This window comes from Streptopelia decaocto (assembly GCF_964273445.1).
Source record: "Streptopelia decaocto genome assembly, chromosome: 11".
In the NCBI taxonomy this organism is placed as follows: domain Eukaryota; kingdom Metazoa; phylum Chordata; class Aves; order Columbiformes; family Columbidae; genus Streptopelia; species Streptopelia decaocto.
The window spans coordinates 17,030,536-17,049,293 of NC_138666.1; the positions used below are offsets into that span (position 1 = coordinate 17,030,536).

Genomic DNA, 18,758 nt, shown 5'->3' on the forward strand with positions numbered 1-18,758 from the left:
CTAAAATTTGCTCATTATTGGGCTTCATAGAATGCTGATGTGTGAAGGTCTCTCCTTTCTTAGCCAAGAAGGAAAGTTTTGAGATGTTACCTCTTTAATACTTCCTGCTGTGAGCACATCTGTGAGGTGAGTCCCCTGTAAACAGTGCCTGTGTTACTGCACGTTAGGAGCATGTCGTAGTGATTCCTTTTTAGTAGCTTATGCAGCCACAGCTTCTATCGCTTCAGTAGTGACTAGAAGTAGGTCCTGTTTATAGTGATGCAATTCTGGGCGTCTTAGAGAAGCATCAAAATAAAATGCACTGCATAAACACATGCAGCGTACAACTTTGGTTGTGCTTATTATTTTTCATTCTCTACCTAACTGAAGTCTCATTTAGCCCCATTTGAAGTATCAGCTCTTAAGTTTAAATTCTACATGCGAATGCTTCCAAGGCTGATCCCTTGGATGTTAGAGCAAACAGCTGCTGTCATGGGAAAGAAAGCTTGTCCAACTGTTTGGCTGTTCTTTGGGGTCTTCATAACTGTCCTGGGATGAGCTTTCTGTGGCCAAAGGAAATATTAATGAGAGGTGAGTGTGTTTCATGAGCCCTTTCCTGTGCTGTGAAGGATTTGAACCAAAGGGCCTCTGAACCTGGGGACTGAAAACATCAGAGGTGGGTAGAAACTCAAAAAGCTCATTGTTGAGCTATGCAAGAAAAACAGCTGAGTGTTGATTATTTGCTGTGGTCTAAAATGGGATAATTCACGCAGCTGCAATAAAGGTCTGATATAAGTAGTATGAATGGCTAAAATAGATACGTTTCTTAAAGGCAGAACTGGAGTAATGAAAAGGCACTGAAACGTGAGTCCCTTGACTAAATGTAAGTCTTTTTCCATGCCATACATGAAGTATGTAGGTCATACGTTTAGAATCTCATAAAAATAAAACCTGTTCTTTATTTCTCACCAGTGTTTTCTGCATGCAATAAATACTCTTTGTGGCTATGACTGGATTTTACATGTCTAACATGGTAATTTTAACCTCCAGATGTGCACACAACTACCTTGCTCTAACTCTGCCTCATATTAAGTGTTACTCATCACTCTTGCTCACAGTGACCTATGAAATGCAGGTTCTCATGCCTTATGCTACAGATTCGCTGTTAATTGCAGTGGGAATAATACTATGTGCAAGGGAAGGTGTTTTAATTACACGTCTTTGTAGATCTTTTGCAAAAATCTCTTGTGCCTGGAAGTGTGCTGTAAAATAATGAATAGTTGTAAAACTTTAAAATTAATCCTTAAAATGCATTAGCATTAGGAAATGTTACTTATCAGAATGCTTTTATGCATGTTAACCAACCCTTGTGATGGTGTGGGCAAGTGTGTATGCGTGGCTGTTATGGCATGTGAAGGGGAAGACAATGGCCAGATAATCTTTCAGAAGGGAGTTCCACTTGGAGCTCTTGATGTGTAAAAGCAAAAATCTCAGCTGACATGATGTACCTGCGATGTCACAGCTGGGATACGAGCCCAGAGTTCTGCTCTTGCAAATAGGCTTTATTAGTGCATATTGTTTATAAGTCACAAATTTCCTCCTGAAATGTCTGCATCGAATGCAGTCTGCTTTGCATAGATCTGGTGACCATGTAATGCTCTGCCAGATACCCTTCTCTTGGAAGCCCATGTGGTGCTTCCAGTTCTCTCAGAAGTGATGTATGTGACCACAGAGGGATTAAACACAGCTGTGCCCATAGAATGCCTTCTCTGCTTGCCACGTACTTGCCTCAACATCTCAAAAACTCCAGATGTTACGACAAAATCCAAGAAACCCAGTTCTGATTAGGGTTGATGCTTTGTCATCTATTTATAGGAAGGAATTGTGAAGATTTTTTAACTAGGATTTAAGAGAATCGTTTAAATTTTGTAGCTAACTCAAAGCTCATTTAATAAAGGAGGAGGAGGATGGCTATGTTCTGACACTATTTTACAGCTCTCTGGTAAGGGTATAATGCTTTTCACTGACTCAAAGCGATCACTCTGCCAGATCCATGCAGGTACTGAGAGACAGATCTGAGTCTGTTCAAGATGTGATTACTCAGTGAGGTGACAAGTGGTCACTGCCAAGTCAACAGAATGAGAAAATGATTTTGTGTCAGCATGAGACGTAGCTCTGCTGTCTGGTATTTCTCACTGCCCTGTGTCTAGCCCTCTGTTAGCTTTCTAGGAGTATTCCTTGCTGCCAGCTCTTTCACACGGTTGGCTTTCTCAGTGGGTCCCTGCTAGCCTTGCCTTCTGCTTCTGCTGGTCGCTGTTGAGTATGAGAAAGCAGCACAACCGGGCACAGCCATTGTGAGTTTCTGACCCCTGTCTGGGCTGCATGGTCACAAAGGTGGTGGTTTTCGCAGCTCAGGATCCTTACCTGGCTGCAATTGCAGACCTCGTGTCATTCTCAAGCATGGTACTGTTGGGAGGGCAGTGCAGTGCTTGCATCTGCTTGCTCCCCATATTTGCAATGGCAAAGTACTCCAGGTTTGGGAAATCATCAGGCACCCAAAGCTGGAGTAGGTAGCAATGGCATTTAGGAAGTTTCGATATCCATGTGGTTGGCTCTTCCCCAACTGAGTGATACAGAGGAGAGCTTTGTAGTCTCCCCAGCTGTGTTACATACTCTGTTCTCTATCCATCCTCCCTCCTGTTCCAACAGCAGTTCCTCAACCAAGAAGCCACCTACTCTGCTGTGCACCACGGCACAGGAAATCACAGCGGCAGCTTCACTGACGTTGGTGCTGTCCTGTCTGGGAAGGTACACAGAACGTCCCCTTGCAGCCCCTCACACAGGCCAGGGCTGTGCAAGCCAGGCTGCCTGCAAACGCTGCAGGACCTGCTGACCTGGGAGGAGGCTTCAGGTCGTCACTTCTTGGTAATCTGCCAGGACCACAGTTTTAGGAAGGAAACCTCAGCTATGGCGAGCTGCACATATTGGTGAAGTGCACTCTGGTTCTCTGAAGGAGAAGGAGGCCTGGCAGGGCGCTGCGGTGGGTGCGTGGTTTCTCGCGTTGCCCTGGTTGCTGGCTGTGTTGTACACGGCATCTGTTGGAGGAAGGAGGAGCAGATGGCAGCAGGATGGGACCCATGTGCATCAGGGGAACAGATGTGTGAGCTGAGCAGGCTGAGATGGCTCAGCTGCTGCTGAGGAATGAAGAAGCCATGTCCCTCAGGCTAGTCTGCTCACAGAGAATTTGCTAATTCCTACTTGTATATAACGTAACCTTTTGGATCAGAGGGAGAAATAGCTATTTTTTTGTCTCTCCTGTTTTTGACCTACAAATTCATGTGCCGCTAAGTTTCTCTTTCCTGCTCTCTCCTCATCCCAGCAAGATTTGCTCGCTATCAAGGAGCTGTTGTGGAGCATGTTCTTATGCATAGTTTTGCAGAGTCACCAGGCGTTCCAGGGGAGGGGTGGTTGTGGGTCGGCAGTGCTGGGACTCGCAACCCCACTGCAGTGGGTGCATTGCAGACTGGTGCTGGCAATGGCAGAGGATCAGGCAGAGTGTTGTGTTTGGGGAATCGAACATGACATAGATGAGAGAGCTCAGGCTGTAGCATGGGACAAAAGTAATTAAGGTGATTGAGGTGGTATTGAAGAGGTGGTAGCTGTTGCCAAGTCCTTTGCCATAGTGCTGCCAGTCTCAGTTGCAGGGGTGCTCAGGGGGTCTGCGCGTTTCGTCTGGGTCATTCTGCCCGTTCCTAGGGCAGCCTGGCTCTGCAGAGCCTCGCCGTCAGTGTGCTGTCAGCGCAGGCCAGCACAGCCTGGACGTGGTTATGTGGCATTGGGGTGACATGAAATAAGGAGCACCAGACTTTGCAGAACGGGGGGACATCACAACTGCCACTGTGCAGAGAGAGGAAGAGAGGAGAGGCACTGGACTGAGAAGCAACTGCTGACCGCAGCTGTGGGAGGCGCAGCAGATTGCCAGTGTGCAGAATCACTTCCTCTGCCGTAAACCTTTATCCTAACCTTAGCCCAGTAAAATATTATAATCAGATTTTAAATTAGCATAGCGCTTTGCCCCTGTTCTTTGTGACTGACCAGCTTGAGTTCATCCTGATGATCTGCAGACAGGATTGTTTTGGGTCCCGAAGGCAGCGCCTGTCTCTGCTGCCACGCTGAGATCTGCAGAGCTGGTGGATCAGCAGAGATTTACAGTAATCTGTCTAGAGGAGTAGCAGGAGAGAGGATGAAGGCTGATTAAATTACTGATTACAAATACCGAATTAAATCCACTTGCAAGGAGTCTTTGACTTTCGTGAAGCCATTAGTCTGTAATTATATGGCAAGTGATTTCTGTGCCACTTTTCAGGGGTCACTGAAAGGTTCCTGGTACTTTTTGTTTTTACTAGTTTGTTTGTATGGTGACTTGGGGAAGTTTTGCTGCATGGTTGTAATATAAAAAAATGAACAAATAATGATTAGTGGATAATGCACATGGTCATACACAAATACACGAATTCAAGATACGAGAGTCACTGAAAATAAAAATTATTTGGTATTGCTTGAGAAAATCCCTAGTAGTAGTTGCAGTTTGGTTTGAAAGGAAAAATATTCTGAAGAAGCAGGATTGGACAACATCTTTATCATAAAAATCAGATTTCAGTGTTGTATAACAAACTAGCAGGATTTAGTATTTGACTTCTTCTGGCAAACAGGGAAACCTGCCCCAAGTAGGGTGATCTGGACTGACATTTTAATGAAGGAGACATCTGGAGCTGGCATCCTTTCCCCAAAGCCGTTTCCCTGCCCTTCATGCCCTTCAAAGCTGCCTGAACGAGGTCACTACTTTTTAATGTGTAAGTCCAGGCTTCGTAGCCTTTCTGGCTGCTGGAGAGGGCTGAGTATTTTTATGAAGTCAGCGTTAAAGCATGAAACGGATTGATTTAACTTCCCAGGATTGTTAATTTTACCGAAGACGGGTCGGATGCCCGTGTGGGCAGGCGGAGCCGTGCAGAGGGCAGCAGCCAGGCTCGAACCCGTGGACGGGGTTGCAGCCGGGCTCGAACCCGCGGACGGGGTGGCAGCCGGGCTCGAACCCTTGGAGGCGGGGGTGCCGGCACCACGCGTGCCGGAGCGCTGGCACCGAGCGCCACCAGGCGGCCGCATGTGGCCATGGCAGGCGCGGCCCCGCGGTGCTGACCGCCGTACCGCGGGCTCGGCTCGCCTGTGGTTCTGAATATTGCACTAGCGGGCATTCTGTGCATCGGTGGCGTGGGACAGGCTGCGTGCAGAACGTGCAGCAGTAAACTCTGGCGTTTCATGTTCCTGTGGGGTTTTCAGCATTTTTAGGTTCTTCAGGTTTGCTCTTTAAATGGGGAGAGCAAAGCATGGACAGTTGTTTAGAAAACACATTTTAAAATTTGGACTCACATTTTGATCTGGTTTCTCCGTACTGCCCCAGTTGCCTAACAGTAGTTTGTAGTGGCAAGACATTGTCCCAAGAAATATTTGCCATGTTGGAGGTTTCTGCAGGTCAGAGCAGCAGGTGGATACACGATATCTCCCTTTGAACCTTTCCGTTTGAGAATGCACTGTTTGCAGAGGGCACTGCAGGTCAGGCCTTGAGCTCTAGCGAGGCGGCCAGAAATGCTCCTTGGACCACTTGCAGTCCAGCTGTTACTGGCTGGACTTTATTTGGCTTATTTTCAATGTGTTTGCCTGGTGAACTCTGCCTTGCTTTGTTCTGCTTGTTTTGATAACTTCATTCGGGGCACTGGCTTTCAAGTAGAGGTTCATTTTTAATGAGGAACGAAAGAAATACAGACATTTATGATTGATTGTGGCATTGACAAAGGGGTTAATTAGAATGAATTAAGAGAGTCTTGTGGGAAAGCAGGTGGAACAGCTCCTCACTGGGGGTAAGTGGAAGGAAATGCTGTTTTTCCCTTTTCTTTCAGGTCAGGCAGGAGCAAAGTCAGGAAGCTGAGAGATGCCAGCAAAAATCTGTGCGTTTTTATTGCTCATAAAAGAGTTTTTCTGTTTTTCTCTTTTTCTCATGCAGACTAAAAGGGTGTCTTTGCTGTTTGGTTTTCTGTCATGCTTTTTCTATGGACTAGATTTAGGCTAAATCACCACTTTGATCTGATCAGACTCTAGTTCAATTCCTGGTAAGACTTGATGACTTGTGCTACAGTGAAATCGTGGTCGCTTCCTAAATGGAAAAGATACCACCTTGGTGATTTCTTTCATTCCAGGAAGAGTGTGACGGTAAAAACTATGAGAGTTTTATCTTTCACTTCCTCAAACTTGAAATATTTATTTTAAAAAAGTAGGAGGGGAGAATAGATCAGGAAAGAAAGTGGTTTTTCTTTTTTTCTATCCTAGTCCCATCTGAAGTGTAATGGAAATAAGTATAACTATTATTTCTAGCCAAATAGGATAGTATATCTGCATATTTACTATCACCATGAGCATTTCCCCTATATGTAACATATGCATAGGAGTGAAAACGTATAAAATAAATGTACATAGGTGGATCTGTACGCCGAACACTAAGGTCCAAAACCCCAGTGTGGCTTTCTGTGGCTTGGTGACACCAGCTGTGTGTGAGCAGGTCTGATCGCCAGGCTGGCCCGGCCCTTCTGCTTGTTGAGGAAGAGAAAGGGACAACCCACTAAGTGCAGAACAACAACTCAGAAAAATTTTTTGAATTATTTTTATAACTAATCCTTCTGTTTTCGCTGGATTTGCCGTTATATTCTTTCTGACAGTGTATTTGTATCACTGGACTGTTATTGGATAATACCCAATACAATCGTTCTTTCTTTTTCTGGCCAGTGGAAACTCATTTTGATAACGGGACCTGAGCTGCTCTGAGCTACCTGGGCAGTGCGGCAGCGTGCCAGGTGTTCATTTCAAACAGCTTTCATTGCTGCTTTGATACGCAGCGAGGAATCCGATCACAAGTCATTATTTCATAAAAAATTTCTAACGGGGTAGGAGTAAAAACTTATTAAATGGCATTAACTTCTGTGTCTGAATGTAATAAAATAATAATTCGTGATGTATGTTTAGGGATAAGAGATTAAAATGCATATTAATTAGATGAATAATGAAAACCTTTACAAGAATCTCTGCTACAAGTTGCAAGTAGCTGTTTAATCAAATTCTTTCTATGGAAAAATGCATTTCATTATAACATAATTAGCACATCTATTGTGTTTTTAATACAACTTGTGCTAAAGTGTGTTTGATCTGGAATTTGCTCATGGCAATTAGCAGTGAAGGAATAGAACTTTTTCGCTTTATTCCAGGCTTTGTAAATTATCAGTGCTGTATCTGGGGAAAATTGACGTGTTTTTTTTTAAAGTACTAGAATAATCTTGGGAATATATTGGGGTAGTCATTGTTAGCAGCAAAAAGAAATGGTTGGAAACTGTGCTATATAAAGCTGCAGAGTTAGGAGTAGGGGTTTTTTTATTTAGTAGGTGTGTACTGTTCTGGCATGTCCGGTCTGAATCCCGTGATAAAGTGCAGGATTTTCTGCTCTAGGGAGCGATCCCGCCTGCCTGTGCGTGTGGCAGCGGATCAGAGGGGCGGGTGGCGGTGCTGGGGTGTCACCCGGGAGGTGACACAGACAGAGCGCTCAGGTGGTGCCCATATGTGCAGTTCCCCGGGGTGGGTGGTTCGTACTGGCCCGGGTGTCTGGACTTGCTGTTCCAGCCTGTCCTTTCCCGTCAGAGCCGAGTGCTGTTCCAGCAGGAAAAAGAGCTAATCCACCAAACATGTGCTGGGAATGCGGGTGTGTCGTGCAGCGCTGCCGAGCCCTCCACAGGCAGAGGGTTCGACTGAAGCCAGACCGCACTGGTGGGGCTTTTCCACACCCCAGGAGCTTTACTGACAACTTTCCAAAGAGCGGGAGAAAACTTCTTTTACAGAAAGTCCTTTGGTGAATTTGTGTCTACTCTGAATTGGCTTAGAGTGAAGATACCAGTGGTTTTATAGTTGAATTCACTGTGGTACAAAGCGTGGTATTGTCTTCTGTGTGAAACTCATTAATGCACAGAAAATCTGAACTTGAGATTGGCTTTTATCGAGTAAAAAAAAAATACAGTACAGGAATGTAAAAAGAAACTATCCAGTGCAAACATCTTTATACAGTGGAAATTGCTACAGTGATCCTTAAAATAGCTTTATAAAACAGGCTTAAAAATTGCGATTACAGGTACTATTATCTGGATGCTGCTTAACAAAGTACTTACTGCACTAAATAATTTTATAACTAACTCTACCTGTTGATAGCCAATACCTTAGTTACTGATGAAAACCTTAAACTGTAAGTATTATTAGTTAGCACTCCTTATAATATACTAACATGTGGAACCCCAATAGCATACACTGTTGAATGGATTAAGCAAAACAGAAGAGAACGAACACATTAAAAATAAAACCAAGGCTGTCATTGCAAATTGTACTTCTGCTATAAAGGATGTGATCCAAAGCTGATTCGCAGATGTGCAGAATTCTACTGACTTTTCCTTTAGTTCGTATTTGGACATTTGAGGGATTGCGTTATTGGTGATATGAAGCGTTAGTGTCCCGCTAAGTATTGCATTGGACAGCTTTCTATAGTAGTGAGGACTAATGTGAGACCCTATTATAGTGCATTGCTATTTCCTGCCAAGAAAGCATTTTGGGGGAAGGGGGTGTAAATTAGAGATGACATGAATAAGTGAAAAGCAAATTTGTGAGGTTCCACCATATTGGTTTAGGAAAACAAAAAAAATAAAAAGAAAAAAAATTAGCGTTACTTGATTAGCTACCAAATTTAAATAATCAAATCAACTAAACTAATATATACAGCTCCAGCACAGATTCTGCAGAACTGAGTATCTGTGTGGCAGGGCTCTGCTCCTGCTGAAGGCAACGGGAATCTGCATTGCCAGGACCAGAGACAGAGCAGCGTCCTAAGAGACCCGCATTTTACACCATGTGTCTGGCTGGGTAACTTCCTGCATGGGAAGTTTCATTCTGTTCATTCTGTGGCTCTTCATCAGGCAAGAAACTAAACACATGCTTACCAGGGACATAGTAGTTGCAGCTCCAAAACCTTATTTACATTTGCAGTTCTTTTATGCAGACTAATGTGTGGGTGTGTAGCATTCTGGTTTGGAAGTCTACAATATTTTCCTAGGTGGAAAATACCCATTTTACAGTACCTGCTTAGAAAAAAAATCAAAACAGTTTCACAGTAATGAGGCCTTTCAGTTGTGTTTGTCCCTGAAAAAATACAATTGCTTTAATAATGTTGAATAAAAAAATGTATTCAACCTCTTTAGAAATCTAGAGAGACCTATGTTGCCATCTAGAGACATTTACAGTATTGGAGTCTCCACATTCTCCTGATCTTTGCGTTTCCTGCCCTGCAGGATATGTTCCATTGAGTAACACTGAGATCCTCTTTACAGAGAGAAAAAACAATTTTGCTGCTAGCTAGAGCAAATTCCAGCAAGGTGCCTGAAATCATCATCAGGCTGTTGAAAATGACAGATGAAACCAGATTGTGCATCTAAAAATTCTGTCTAATTTTATCTTTAGTAACTCATATATGTAGTAGAAAACTATAAAGCAAGAATAATTAATAGATTGGAAAGAAGGAGAAATCATGCCTCTTTTTGAAAGTGATGGAATAATTTCTAATATGAAGTGACAGACCATATGTTCCTCCTCTCCTCTGCTGGGTAAGCATAAGCGTGGAATGTCGGTGAAGATGTTACAAGAGGGCCAGGCAAACCAGCCGGCTGGAGATACAGGAGGTTCAAAACATTCCTTCCCAATGCCACCCAACCTCTCTGCTTCAGCGGATGGTGACCTTGAATGTCTGTTGATGAAAACAGTGCAGGAGGAGAGAGGAATGAAGGAGAAACTGGGGACAAAACCACTTTTTAAGGAGAAATGTCTCTCTGGACAGGGAGAGGAGTTATGTCCCAGAAGAGTTGAGCAGGTCCTCAAGCAGCAATTTTGGGGAAAGAACTGAATGTTAGCAAGGAGAGCAGAGCTGGGGGAAGTCAACATATGTGATCTGTGTGTTTCTTTTTAACTCTATGCTCTCAGGTGGGTTTTTTTGTGTGTGTCTGTTTGAAATCTTAGTACAGATTGAATGAAGAGCTGTGAGTTCTTTGACCATTGGCAGGGTCTTGATGTCTGTCTGTAGTGGGAGTGAGAATATTCATGGCTAATTTGAACTTAATACACAAAATCTTCATTTGGTTCTGATCCATACAGCTCAGCTAACATTTTAAACCTGGGTCCCCAGTCATTTAGAAAGTCATAATCAATATCTGAGTCTGAGGAGCCTGATTCCAAAGAACTGAGAGATTCTGCAATGGACTCGGCACCTTCGTAGCCGTAAATGTGAAGTGTGTCATAGGGCAGCAGGTCCCTGTCGTTGTCGGCTTCATCTTTCTTAACCTCAATCATCATTTCCATTTCTCCAGCACCAGAAGTCATATTCCCAGGAGGCTTTTGGACTTGTGCATACGGAGAGGGAGCTGCCTCAGGCTTTATACCATTCTTGCGGACCGAGTTGAGTACAGATACATCATAGCTGGTGGTATCCATTTCACCACCCCCTTCTTCATCGTACGTGACCAGCTGTTCATGAATCTCTGCCACATTCCTCCCAAGACCGCTCAAATCCTTCTTGTGTCTCTTTCTTAGAAGAATTAGCAACGCGATTACTGCAAAGAAAACTTAGATGAGCAGGTGTAAATGGAGAAGTAGGGAAGTAAAACAAATTGCATTTAAGATATGTAACACAGTCTGAAGTGGGTTTTTTCCTGTTGTGGGTTTTTTTGATGTGTTGGTTTTTTTGGGGGGGTGGGTTTGGCTTTTCTTTTTTACACTATTTTTAAAAAGTTTTAAATGCTATTTAACTGTAGGATTTTTATGTTCTCAAAGCAGTTCAGTGGGTACAGGAATTGTACAACTGACTCTTGAGCCGGAATCACAAGTACGAAGGTATAGTGTCACAAGTTAATTGAATCAACTACTGCCTTGAACTGGTAAATCTTTTAATGCCAGGCATCAGATGCTGTTTATGTGCTAATTGCATAGGAGGCCTGTTCAAGCAAGAAAAAGTGTTGCTCCTTCTCTGATAGATTCCAAATACAGCAAATAGGTACTGGTCTGCTGATTTGTTACAGATTATTTATGTATATATGTCCACTGTACTGTTCAAAGGGCTTCCAGACTAGTTCAGCCTTTGGAAACAGGAATTCTGTTGTTATTGCCCCAGCACAAATTTCCTGTTTTATAGCTGCATGTGAGCCTAGGAACAGTAAATCAATTATATTATGCATACCTGCAATAACCTTTCAGTGGCTCAGCCTCTCCAATAGACTGAATGGTTTTGTAGCTGAAACTACGCTAACAGGCCAAATCAAAAGAGCAAGATGTATCAAATAGGTACAGTATTTCTGCCTTTGTGACCATTTGATAGCCACAAAGGTTTTGTAGATCTCAGTTAAGAAAAAACCAAAACAATCCCCACATTTAAAGTTAGAGAACATAACAAAAGTCAAATACTTACTAATGATAGTGAAGATACAGACAAAAATTGCCACCAGTGCTTGTATACTGACTCCAACTTGTTTAGCTCTTTCCTCACAAAAAGTGAAGTTGCCTTTTTCATTGCACTTGCAGACACTGATGACAAGTGTATTTGTGCTGCTGAGCTCAGGATCACCGTTGTCTGAGATGATGACAGGCAGGTAGTGGATTTTGGCAAGTTCACGATTAAATTGTCCATATTTGACAGTGATATTAGCTGTGTTATCTGGAAGAAGTAAACACATCTAATTAAGTGATAATCTCTACCAGATTTTCCTTAGAGATTATCAGTCAGTTGGTACATCTTCCCTTAGACAGAGCCAGCCACTACAGAATGCAGTGAAACTTGGGTGGCAACAAATACGATTTTTTTTCACCAAGTCGAGCCTTTACAAATAAATTGTTACTTAGCTCATCTAGACCAGTCATAGGTCATTGCTACAGCTTTTCTCCCCCATATCTCAGTGTCTCACTTTGGCTGGCTGAGAAAATGCATTGCAGGGATACGCTACCGTAGTTCTCAACCAAGGAGAAGTTGCTGTCTTCTGTGGCCAGGGAGTATTTGAAGAAACCTCTAGGTGATGTTTCATCCTTGTCGGTAGCTGAAATCCTGATGATAACCTACAAAGATGGAAGAGGTCAAAATTTTCAGTATGTATTGCTTCCAATGATAAAACTGTTTATTGTTAGAGCTGGGCTACGTATCCTGTGTAACCCTTCAGTAAAGGGCAGGACAAAGAGATATTGTGATGCTCCTCTTCAAGTTCTTTCAAGGCAAGTAATTTCCTGGTAGATCTCCAAAAAGAGCAGTCTTGCCCTTTCATTCACAGGTAGAAAACGAAAGAGGAAATCTTGTGTAATTAAAGCATAAAAAAAGTCTTATGCACAAAGACATGTGGCTCATTTAAACAGTGAAGGTGGCTGTCTTCTAAAGTGTTCAGCTTACTTAGAGCTATGACTCTCGTTCATTGAATGTCATTGCCACTGCCACTCCTGAATGACATGCTTCTTTTTGGAAACCTCAATCCGGGATAGATTAGAAGTATAAAATATATTTAAAAATGTGTATGATTATGTCCCAAAGGTATTTTAAAAAATAAATTAAAGGTAAAATAATATTTTGTGTGTTTTAACAGATTCCGTCAGAGAGTCCAGTCTGTGACAAAGTCTCTTAATTAAACAAACATTACATGTATGGGCTAAATACTTGTTTCTGAGACCAAACATCTGAAAGCACAAAAACTAACCCTGTGCATGCAGATACTTGTGCTCTGATGAATACCACTATAATGTTATATGCAGCAATGTTTCTTTTAGTATCTTGAAATGGTTTCATTCTCAGTATCATGTACGAGCATTTGCGTGATAAAACCGAATTGCTAATTTTTGCTCTGCAAGGCTTGACTGTACTTCACAGTTCAATTGCTAATGCACAGATGTTCTTAAAAATCTGGAGGGAGCGGAACTGTGCAGCCCACGTGTATAAGCAGATGAAAGTCAATATTCCAACACTGTAAAGTCCTGAAGAGAGGTTTCTGACCACTGATGTTTTGGAAATCAGTGAAATGATCAGGCGCTTGCGTGTGAAAATTGAGACTAACTTTTATTAAAAGACATTTTTCGACTGAGCTTGCAAGTAGATAATTCAGGTTTAAGGGAAAAATGATTCATCCTGTCTCACCTTTCCTGGTGCAGCATTTTCACACACTCTGGGTTCTTCGGGATAAACAAGTTCCGGAGCATTATCGTTTTCATCAGTGACTATTACGTGAACTTGGGCATGTGATTCTCGGTCAGAAAGGCGGCCTGAAATGACAATAACAACAGTACGGGTCTCAGACATCTGGAATCTCAGTGCTGTCTAGGCCTCTCCTTTCCACTGTTTGTGTCCACCCCTGTGCCTCCTGCATGATAAATATGGGGAGTTTCTAGCTCCATTATTAATTTAAACTTTTCCTTTGACAGATTGAGATATTTTCCTAAAATCTCTCCTACTGGCCTGAATGATCAAGGATCTATGGGGAAGAAAATGATAGTTGCTTATGGTTTCTTCTCACCATGTGGCTGTGGGATCCAGCATCGTTCTGTGGCGCTGGGGCAGCAGGCACAGGACAGGCCGTGGCCGGGATGTTTCTGCTCTAACCACAGGCTTATCCCTCTTCCCCAAGCTGCTTCCTCTCCTCATGCCCTTTTTATTCCTTGTAACAAACTGAATGCATTTTCCTAATAGCTTGGCGCCAAATCTTAAAACTGTATTTGACCTATTTGTAGGGACTCATTTGATTTGGAAGATTATTGCGCAAACCTTGCGAGCATCCCTTTCGTTCGTAGCTTAGTGGAAACAGGCTGGCAGGGTGTTGCTTTGCTTTTTGTAAAGTTGTACTCGATTTATTTCGAATAGGGCAGCGGATAGCACTTACCATCTTCAAGGATTTCCTGAGCTGCAACAGTGATGTTGTATGAGGAACTGAATTCTCTATCCAGGGGCTTGGGAAGTTGAATAATTCCGGTATCGGATACCCTGACATAGTCTCCATTAGGACTAGCTCTTCGTCGAATAAATCTGTTTTTTGTTTAAAAAGAGATATGTCAGTGCAAGGGTGATAGTGCTGTGCTTCACCTCAGTTCTTTGTAGTGGAAAGTCAGAGAGTTCTTGTGTGACAAATCACATTAATATCTTGACCAGGCAGTCTTGGAATATTTTCCTAAAATTCTGCAAGCTGTGGGAGTGAAATATGTCCATTGGAAAAGTTTCCAGATTTTTATTTTTTACTGTTTCAGAAGTCTATTTTCTTTTCAAAGCACAGGCTTGAGAGAGCTATTACAATAAAAAATGTAATAATACATTATAACCATGTAAAGATAGCCAGGATTATTCCTTTTCCTGTAAATGTGCAGATACTTAATCAGTAAGTTTATGTGGTAATTACATGGGTGAATGTAATTTATGTCCGTATTTTTGGTTACCATATATATCTGTGGCTGCAGTGCCAGAAAAATCAAATTGGATTTTTTTTTTTAGCGTGAATATTCTGAAAAACAGAGCCAAAGTCTCAGTTCTTTGTCAAATCCATGGAATCATTAATGAATTCACCATTTAAAACATAATTACTAAACCTAATGTCGTATTACCTGATTTTCCGTTTAGCGGCATCAGGGTCGTGTGCCCAAACTGATCCAAGTGTTCTTATCTCTGGATCATTTTCCCTTACTTTAAATTCATATGGCAGTTTAGTGAAGACGGGAGGCTCATCAACATCAGTGACTTCAATGGTGACTGTCGAAATGCTCCTGGAGCCACCGGATTTAAAATAGCGAAGATCAACTGTGGGATCTGTTGCTTCAATGTCAAACCTGTATTCTGCTACTTTTTCGAAATCCAGGGGCTAGAAGAAAGACAAACAGATGTTCTTCCTTTGGAGATGTCTAAGTAAACTTTGCAGTAACTATCTGTGGAAACCTAAGCTGTGTACTCTAACCCACGTTTGGAAATATTACCAAATTGCATCCCAGCTAGACTCCTGCTAGCATGTCCAAACTGACCATCTCCTTCATAGAGTGGTTTCAGCAGCTTCTGGCTTTGAACAGATTCATCTGGTATTCTAAGTTTGGGAAGTATTTCTTGGTTGAAATAATTTTCTGTAGCTACCAAAACTAGTTTAGCTGCTTTTTATCAAAGGATGGGGATCAGATTCTCCTCTTCTTGGCAAGGCTTTCTGTTCTGAAGTCACCCAAGGCAGAGTTCATAGCTGCGCTGACTGGTGCTTGGACCATTTACTGATAAACAACATCCTCTTCCTTGGTTTTCCCGTTGATTGCGATTATAAACGGGATCGCACAATGGAAGGAAGACCAGGAGTGAGGGGAATGCCCAAGCTATCTCTCATTTCAAAATTTGTGTCCCTTTGTGCTGTCACCTGAGATTATAAAAGCACCGTGAAATACACAGCAGTTAGTTGTGGTGACTCTTGATTTTCTCTTTGAGTAGACGTTGCAATTGGAAGTGCTAGTGCTCATCTAGCAGTTGAAATTTTATCTCGCGTGGCTGCGTATTTAGAATTATGACACGTGCATGGCCAAAAGCATGTTACAAAACAGTGGGGCGAACCTCTGCCCACTGCGTGTTAAAAGAGGAGCTGATTCCAAATCAACCGGTGTGTGTATGTTTGGAAGGGAAAAACACATTCTTGTCAATCTGAGGCTTACAGGACACTATTTATAGTCCTCCCTCTTTTCTTTATTTATTTATCTTTTCCTTCACTCTGAGTCAATGAAATCAATGAACTCTTGGCTCGGCAGTGCCCTGCATAACGCAGGAATGTTTCTTGGTACGAATCAAGTATGTTTGAGAATTAAAAAACAAAGAGCAGAGCATAATAAAGGCTTTGGAGAGTCTGGTCCGTCCTGAAGAGTTAAAAGGAATTAGTGAGGAAGCTCTGCAAACACCCTGAGGAAATTTAGAGAGCTGTGACTCGGGTTGGAGCAAGCGCCACACTGTAAAGAGCACGTTCGGAGGGGTGGGCAGGTGGACTTGTTCACGTTTCTTTGTTTTCACTTAGGCTGCAAAGATTCTTTGATTTGGTCAGTTGGTTAATCTCGTAAAATCACTGACTCTTTGAATAATCCAAATATCTGAAGTTTGTGAGAACTGTGTAACAGTGACACAGTCCCCATTGCACTCTGCAGTAATTCTGGATTTTCCCAGAGCTGGCAGTGAAATGAGCTGGTGAATCACCAGCTCTTCTCCCAGAGCTCACACAACAGGGTTTTCAAGATGAACGTATTTCATGGTGACTTCCACACATGTTCATTTTGTCCTCCCACTAGTACCAAACTGAATCAAACACCGTTGTTACACAGGGAAAAACAAAATAATCATCTTTGTTACTGGGAAAAGTACCTTCTTTGGCCTAATGATTCCTTCATTTGTGAACGGATTTGCTACAATTTCAAAGGTGTCCCTGTAATCTCCTCTGACAAAACTGTATTTTGTATTTCTATGTTGTGGTTCATCAACATCTTCTACTTTGACTCTGCCAACTTCTCCTCCTACTGAAATGTTTTCAGGAACTTTAAAGTGAAATGATGCTGTTAAAAGAAACAAACAAACAAAATAACACAACAAAGACATGAGGAGTGTGTACATGGAAGTTAGAACTCAGTCAAAAATTCTTAGTTTATAGACATACAAAAAAATATTCCATTGAGAATTCAGCATTATATATCTCTGCAGACAGCACTTTGATGTATTTTTTATAAAAGTATAATTAATTCTCAAAACTGCCAAGATCTTGTGCAAAGTGATAAAATTAATATTGTTTTTCATTTTCTCCTCTAGGTGTGAGTCAGCAGGCAATGTAGCCAGGGCTGCACTACAGAAGCCTTCTCCATAGGTAAGATTCTTTTGTCCACTTTTAAGAAAAGTTAAATTGTTATAAACTCTGACATAAATTGGTTATAGTCAAGTCAGCCCTTGGTTTCCAACTGATACAGCGCTTGCTTTATACTTACGGTGCTTGAATACGGGGAAGTTGTCATTGATGTCGGTTAAAGTGATAATGACTGTAGCTGTGCTTGAATCCCCAGAAGACCCTGGAGCATCTTTTGCTTTAACAATAATTTCATATGTCGACTGATGCTCTCTGTCTAAATCAGCCCTTGTTGTAGAAATCACACCTTTGAAAAAATAACATTGACTCTGATTAGGTTTTGCAGCATGTCCAATATCTCTTAACTTTGACAGCAAATTTTTGCCTTGTGCCACACATTCAGCTTTAAGTAGCATTTTTACAGTGGTATTTTTCTAAGGCCAGAAAAGTTTGAAATCTTTCTTACATGGTGGAATATTTGGGAGATTTTGTCCATGACATTCCTTTAAAGTGATACTGATCTTTGCTGCTTAGAAACAGGCTAACGATGTCTAAGCTTGGTCACTACAGCGTCTAGAGCCTTTGAGCACCTCTTCATCTGAGTTATGTGCTCCAGAGGACTAGCAAGGTTACAAGACATACTGACGTTATTTTTAAAACTGGGCAAAATTGAAACAAGAAAGTTTAGGAAAGCAAAGGGTTGAGTTACTGATTATCGAATGCTGTTTCAGAATTTATGTACTCTCCTTTTCCTGTTTGGTCAAAGGAATGGCATCTATGCTAAACTGGAACTGAACTTATATTAGCTCCTAGTCAGTCTCTTCATCAGTGGGAAAAAATTACCTTTTATCTTCTCATTTAGTTCATGGCACCTGATATCCTGACTTTATTAGTTCATTTCCAGATGCAGGCAGTGGCATTGTGTGAGTGTGAATGAAACATCTTTCTAAATTATGGTTAAAATTATAGTTTTGAGTTATTATCTGCCTTTTCCAGAATAACAAAGGCTTAAAACTGTTTTCTTCAAAGTCTAAGGTAAGGACAAAGTGTAAGGGCATTTGCTTATTTCACCTACCGGAGTCATCAACTGTGAAGTATTCGTCTCCTTTAATGACTTGGTAGGTAACCGTGGCGTGACCTGTAACTGTTGGGTCGTCAGCGTCTACAGCTGTCACCTTGGTGACTGAGGTTCCTAGAAAAGAGTTTTTCAAAGAGCATATTTAGTATAAATTCCGCTTTTTAACCAGAGACATGAAGGGAAGTGAGTGATGGAAGAACATACCTACTGGTGACATTTCTGGGACAGATCCATTGAATACCTTTTGTACAAACACGGGGACATTGTCATTAATATCATAAACCTTGATAATGAATTTAGATGGGGGTTCCAGTGACTGGTTGTTTCTTCTGTCAATAATGAGAGCTGTCAGCTCATACTCTGCTTTCTTTTCTCTGTCCAGTCTCTCAAATGCATATACATCACCACTGGTTTCTTCCACTTTAAAAATGGTGTTGGCATATTCACCCTCAATAATATACTTGGCGTAGTTGTTCCTTACGCTTGATGTGATCTAGAAGAAAAGAGAAAAGTGAGCTTTGGTGTCTGGATGCAGCATGGTTTGTAACAGAAGATACACAGAATCATAACCTTCTTCAGGCTCAGTTTGAAACCAGAATGGCCACCAAGACTTCTGATGACAGCTGGAGTATTGCTGAACAAACAGCGCTACAGCAGCTCCAGCCGTGCAGGCTTATGGGGTGAAACTTGCATCCAGACTGACAGTTGCTTGCTTATATATCAAG

At 42.0% G+C, this 18,758-nt stretch overlaps 1 protein-coding gene across 5 annotated transcripts in view; it reads right to left on the bottom strand.

The window, feature by feature from the left end:
- Positions 1-8,047: 8,047 nt before the first annotated feature.
- Positions 8,048-18,758, bottom strand: part of CDH5 (cadherin 5) — a 29,330-nt gene continuing 18,619 nt past the window's right edge. For all 5 annotated transcript variants that reach the window (XM_082062977.1, XM_082062979.1, XM_082062978.1 and 2 more), the window contains 10 exons: positions 18,238-18,526; positions 18,031-18,147; positions 17,098-17,262; positions 16,487-16,674; positions 14,719-14,972; positions 14,007-14,149; positions 13,268-13,392; positions 12,099-12,207; positions 11,567-11,812; positions 8,048-10,715 (listed from right to left, as the gene is read on the bottom strand). In XM_082062977.1, the coding sequence (XP_081919103.1) occupies positions 10,222-10,715; positions 11,567-11,812; positions 12,099-12,207; positions 13,268-13,392; positions 14,007-14,149; positions 14,719-14,972; positions 16,487-16,674; positions 17,098-17,262; positions 18,031-18,147; positions 18,238-18,526 (2,130 nt within the window). In that variant the 3' untranslated portion in view covers positions 8,048-10,221. The remainder of the gene's footprint in view (positions 10,716-11,566; positions 11,813-12,098; positions 12,208-13,267; positions 13,393-14,006; positions 14,150-14,718; positions 14,973-16,486; positions 16,675-17,097; positions 17,263-18,030; positions 18,148-18,237; positions 18,527-18,758) is intronic.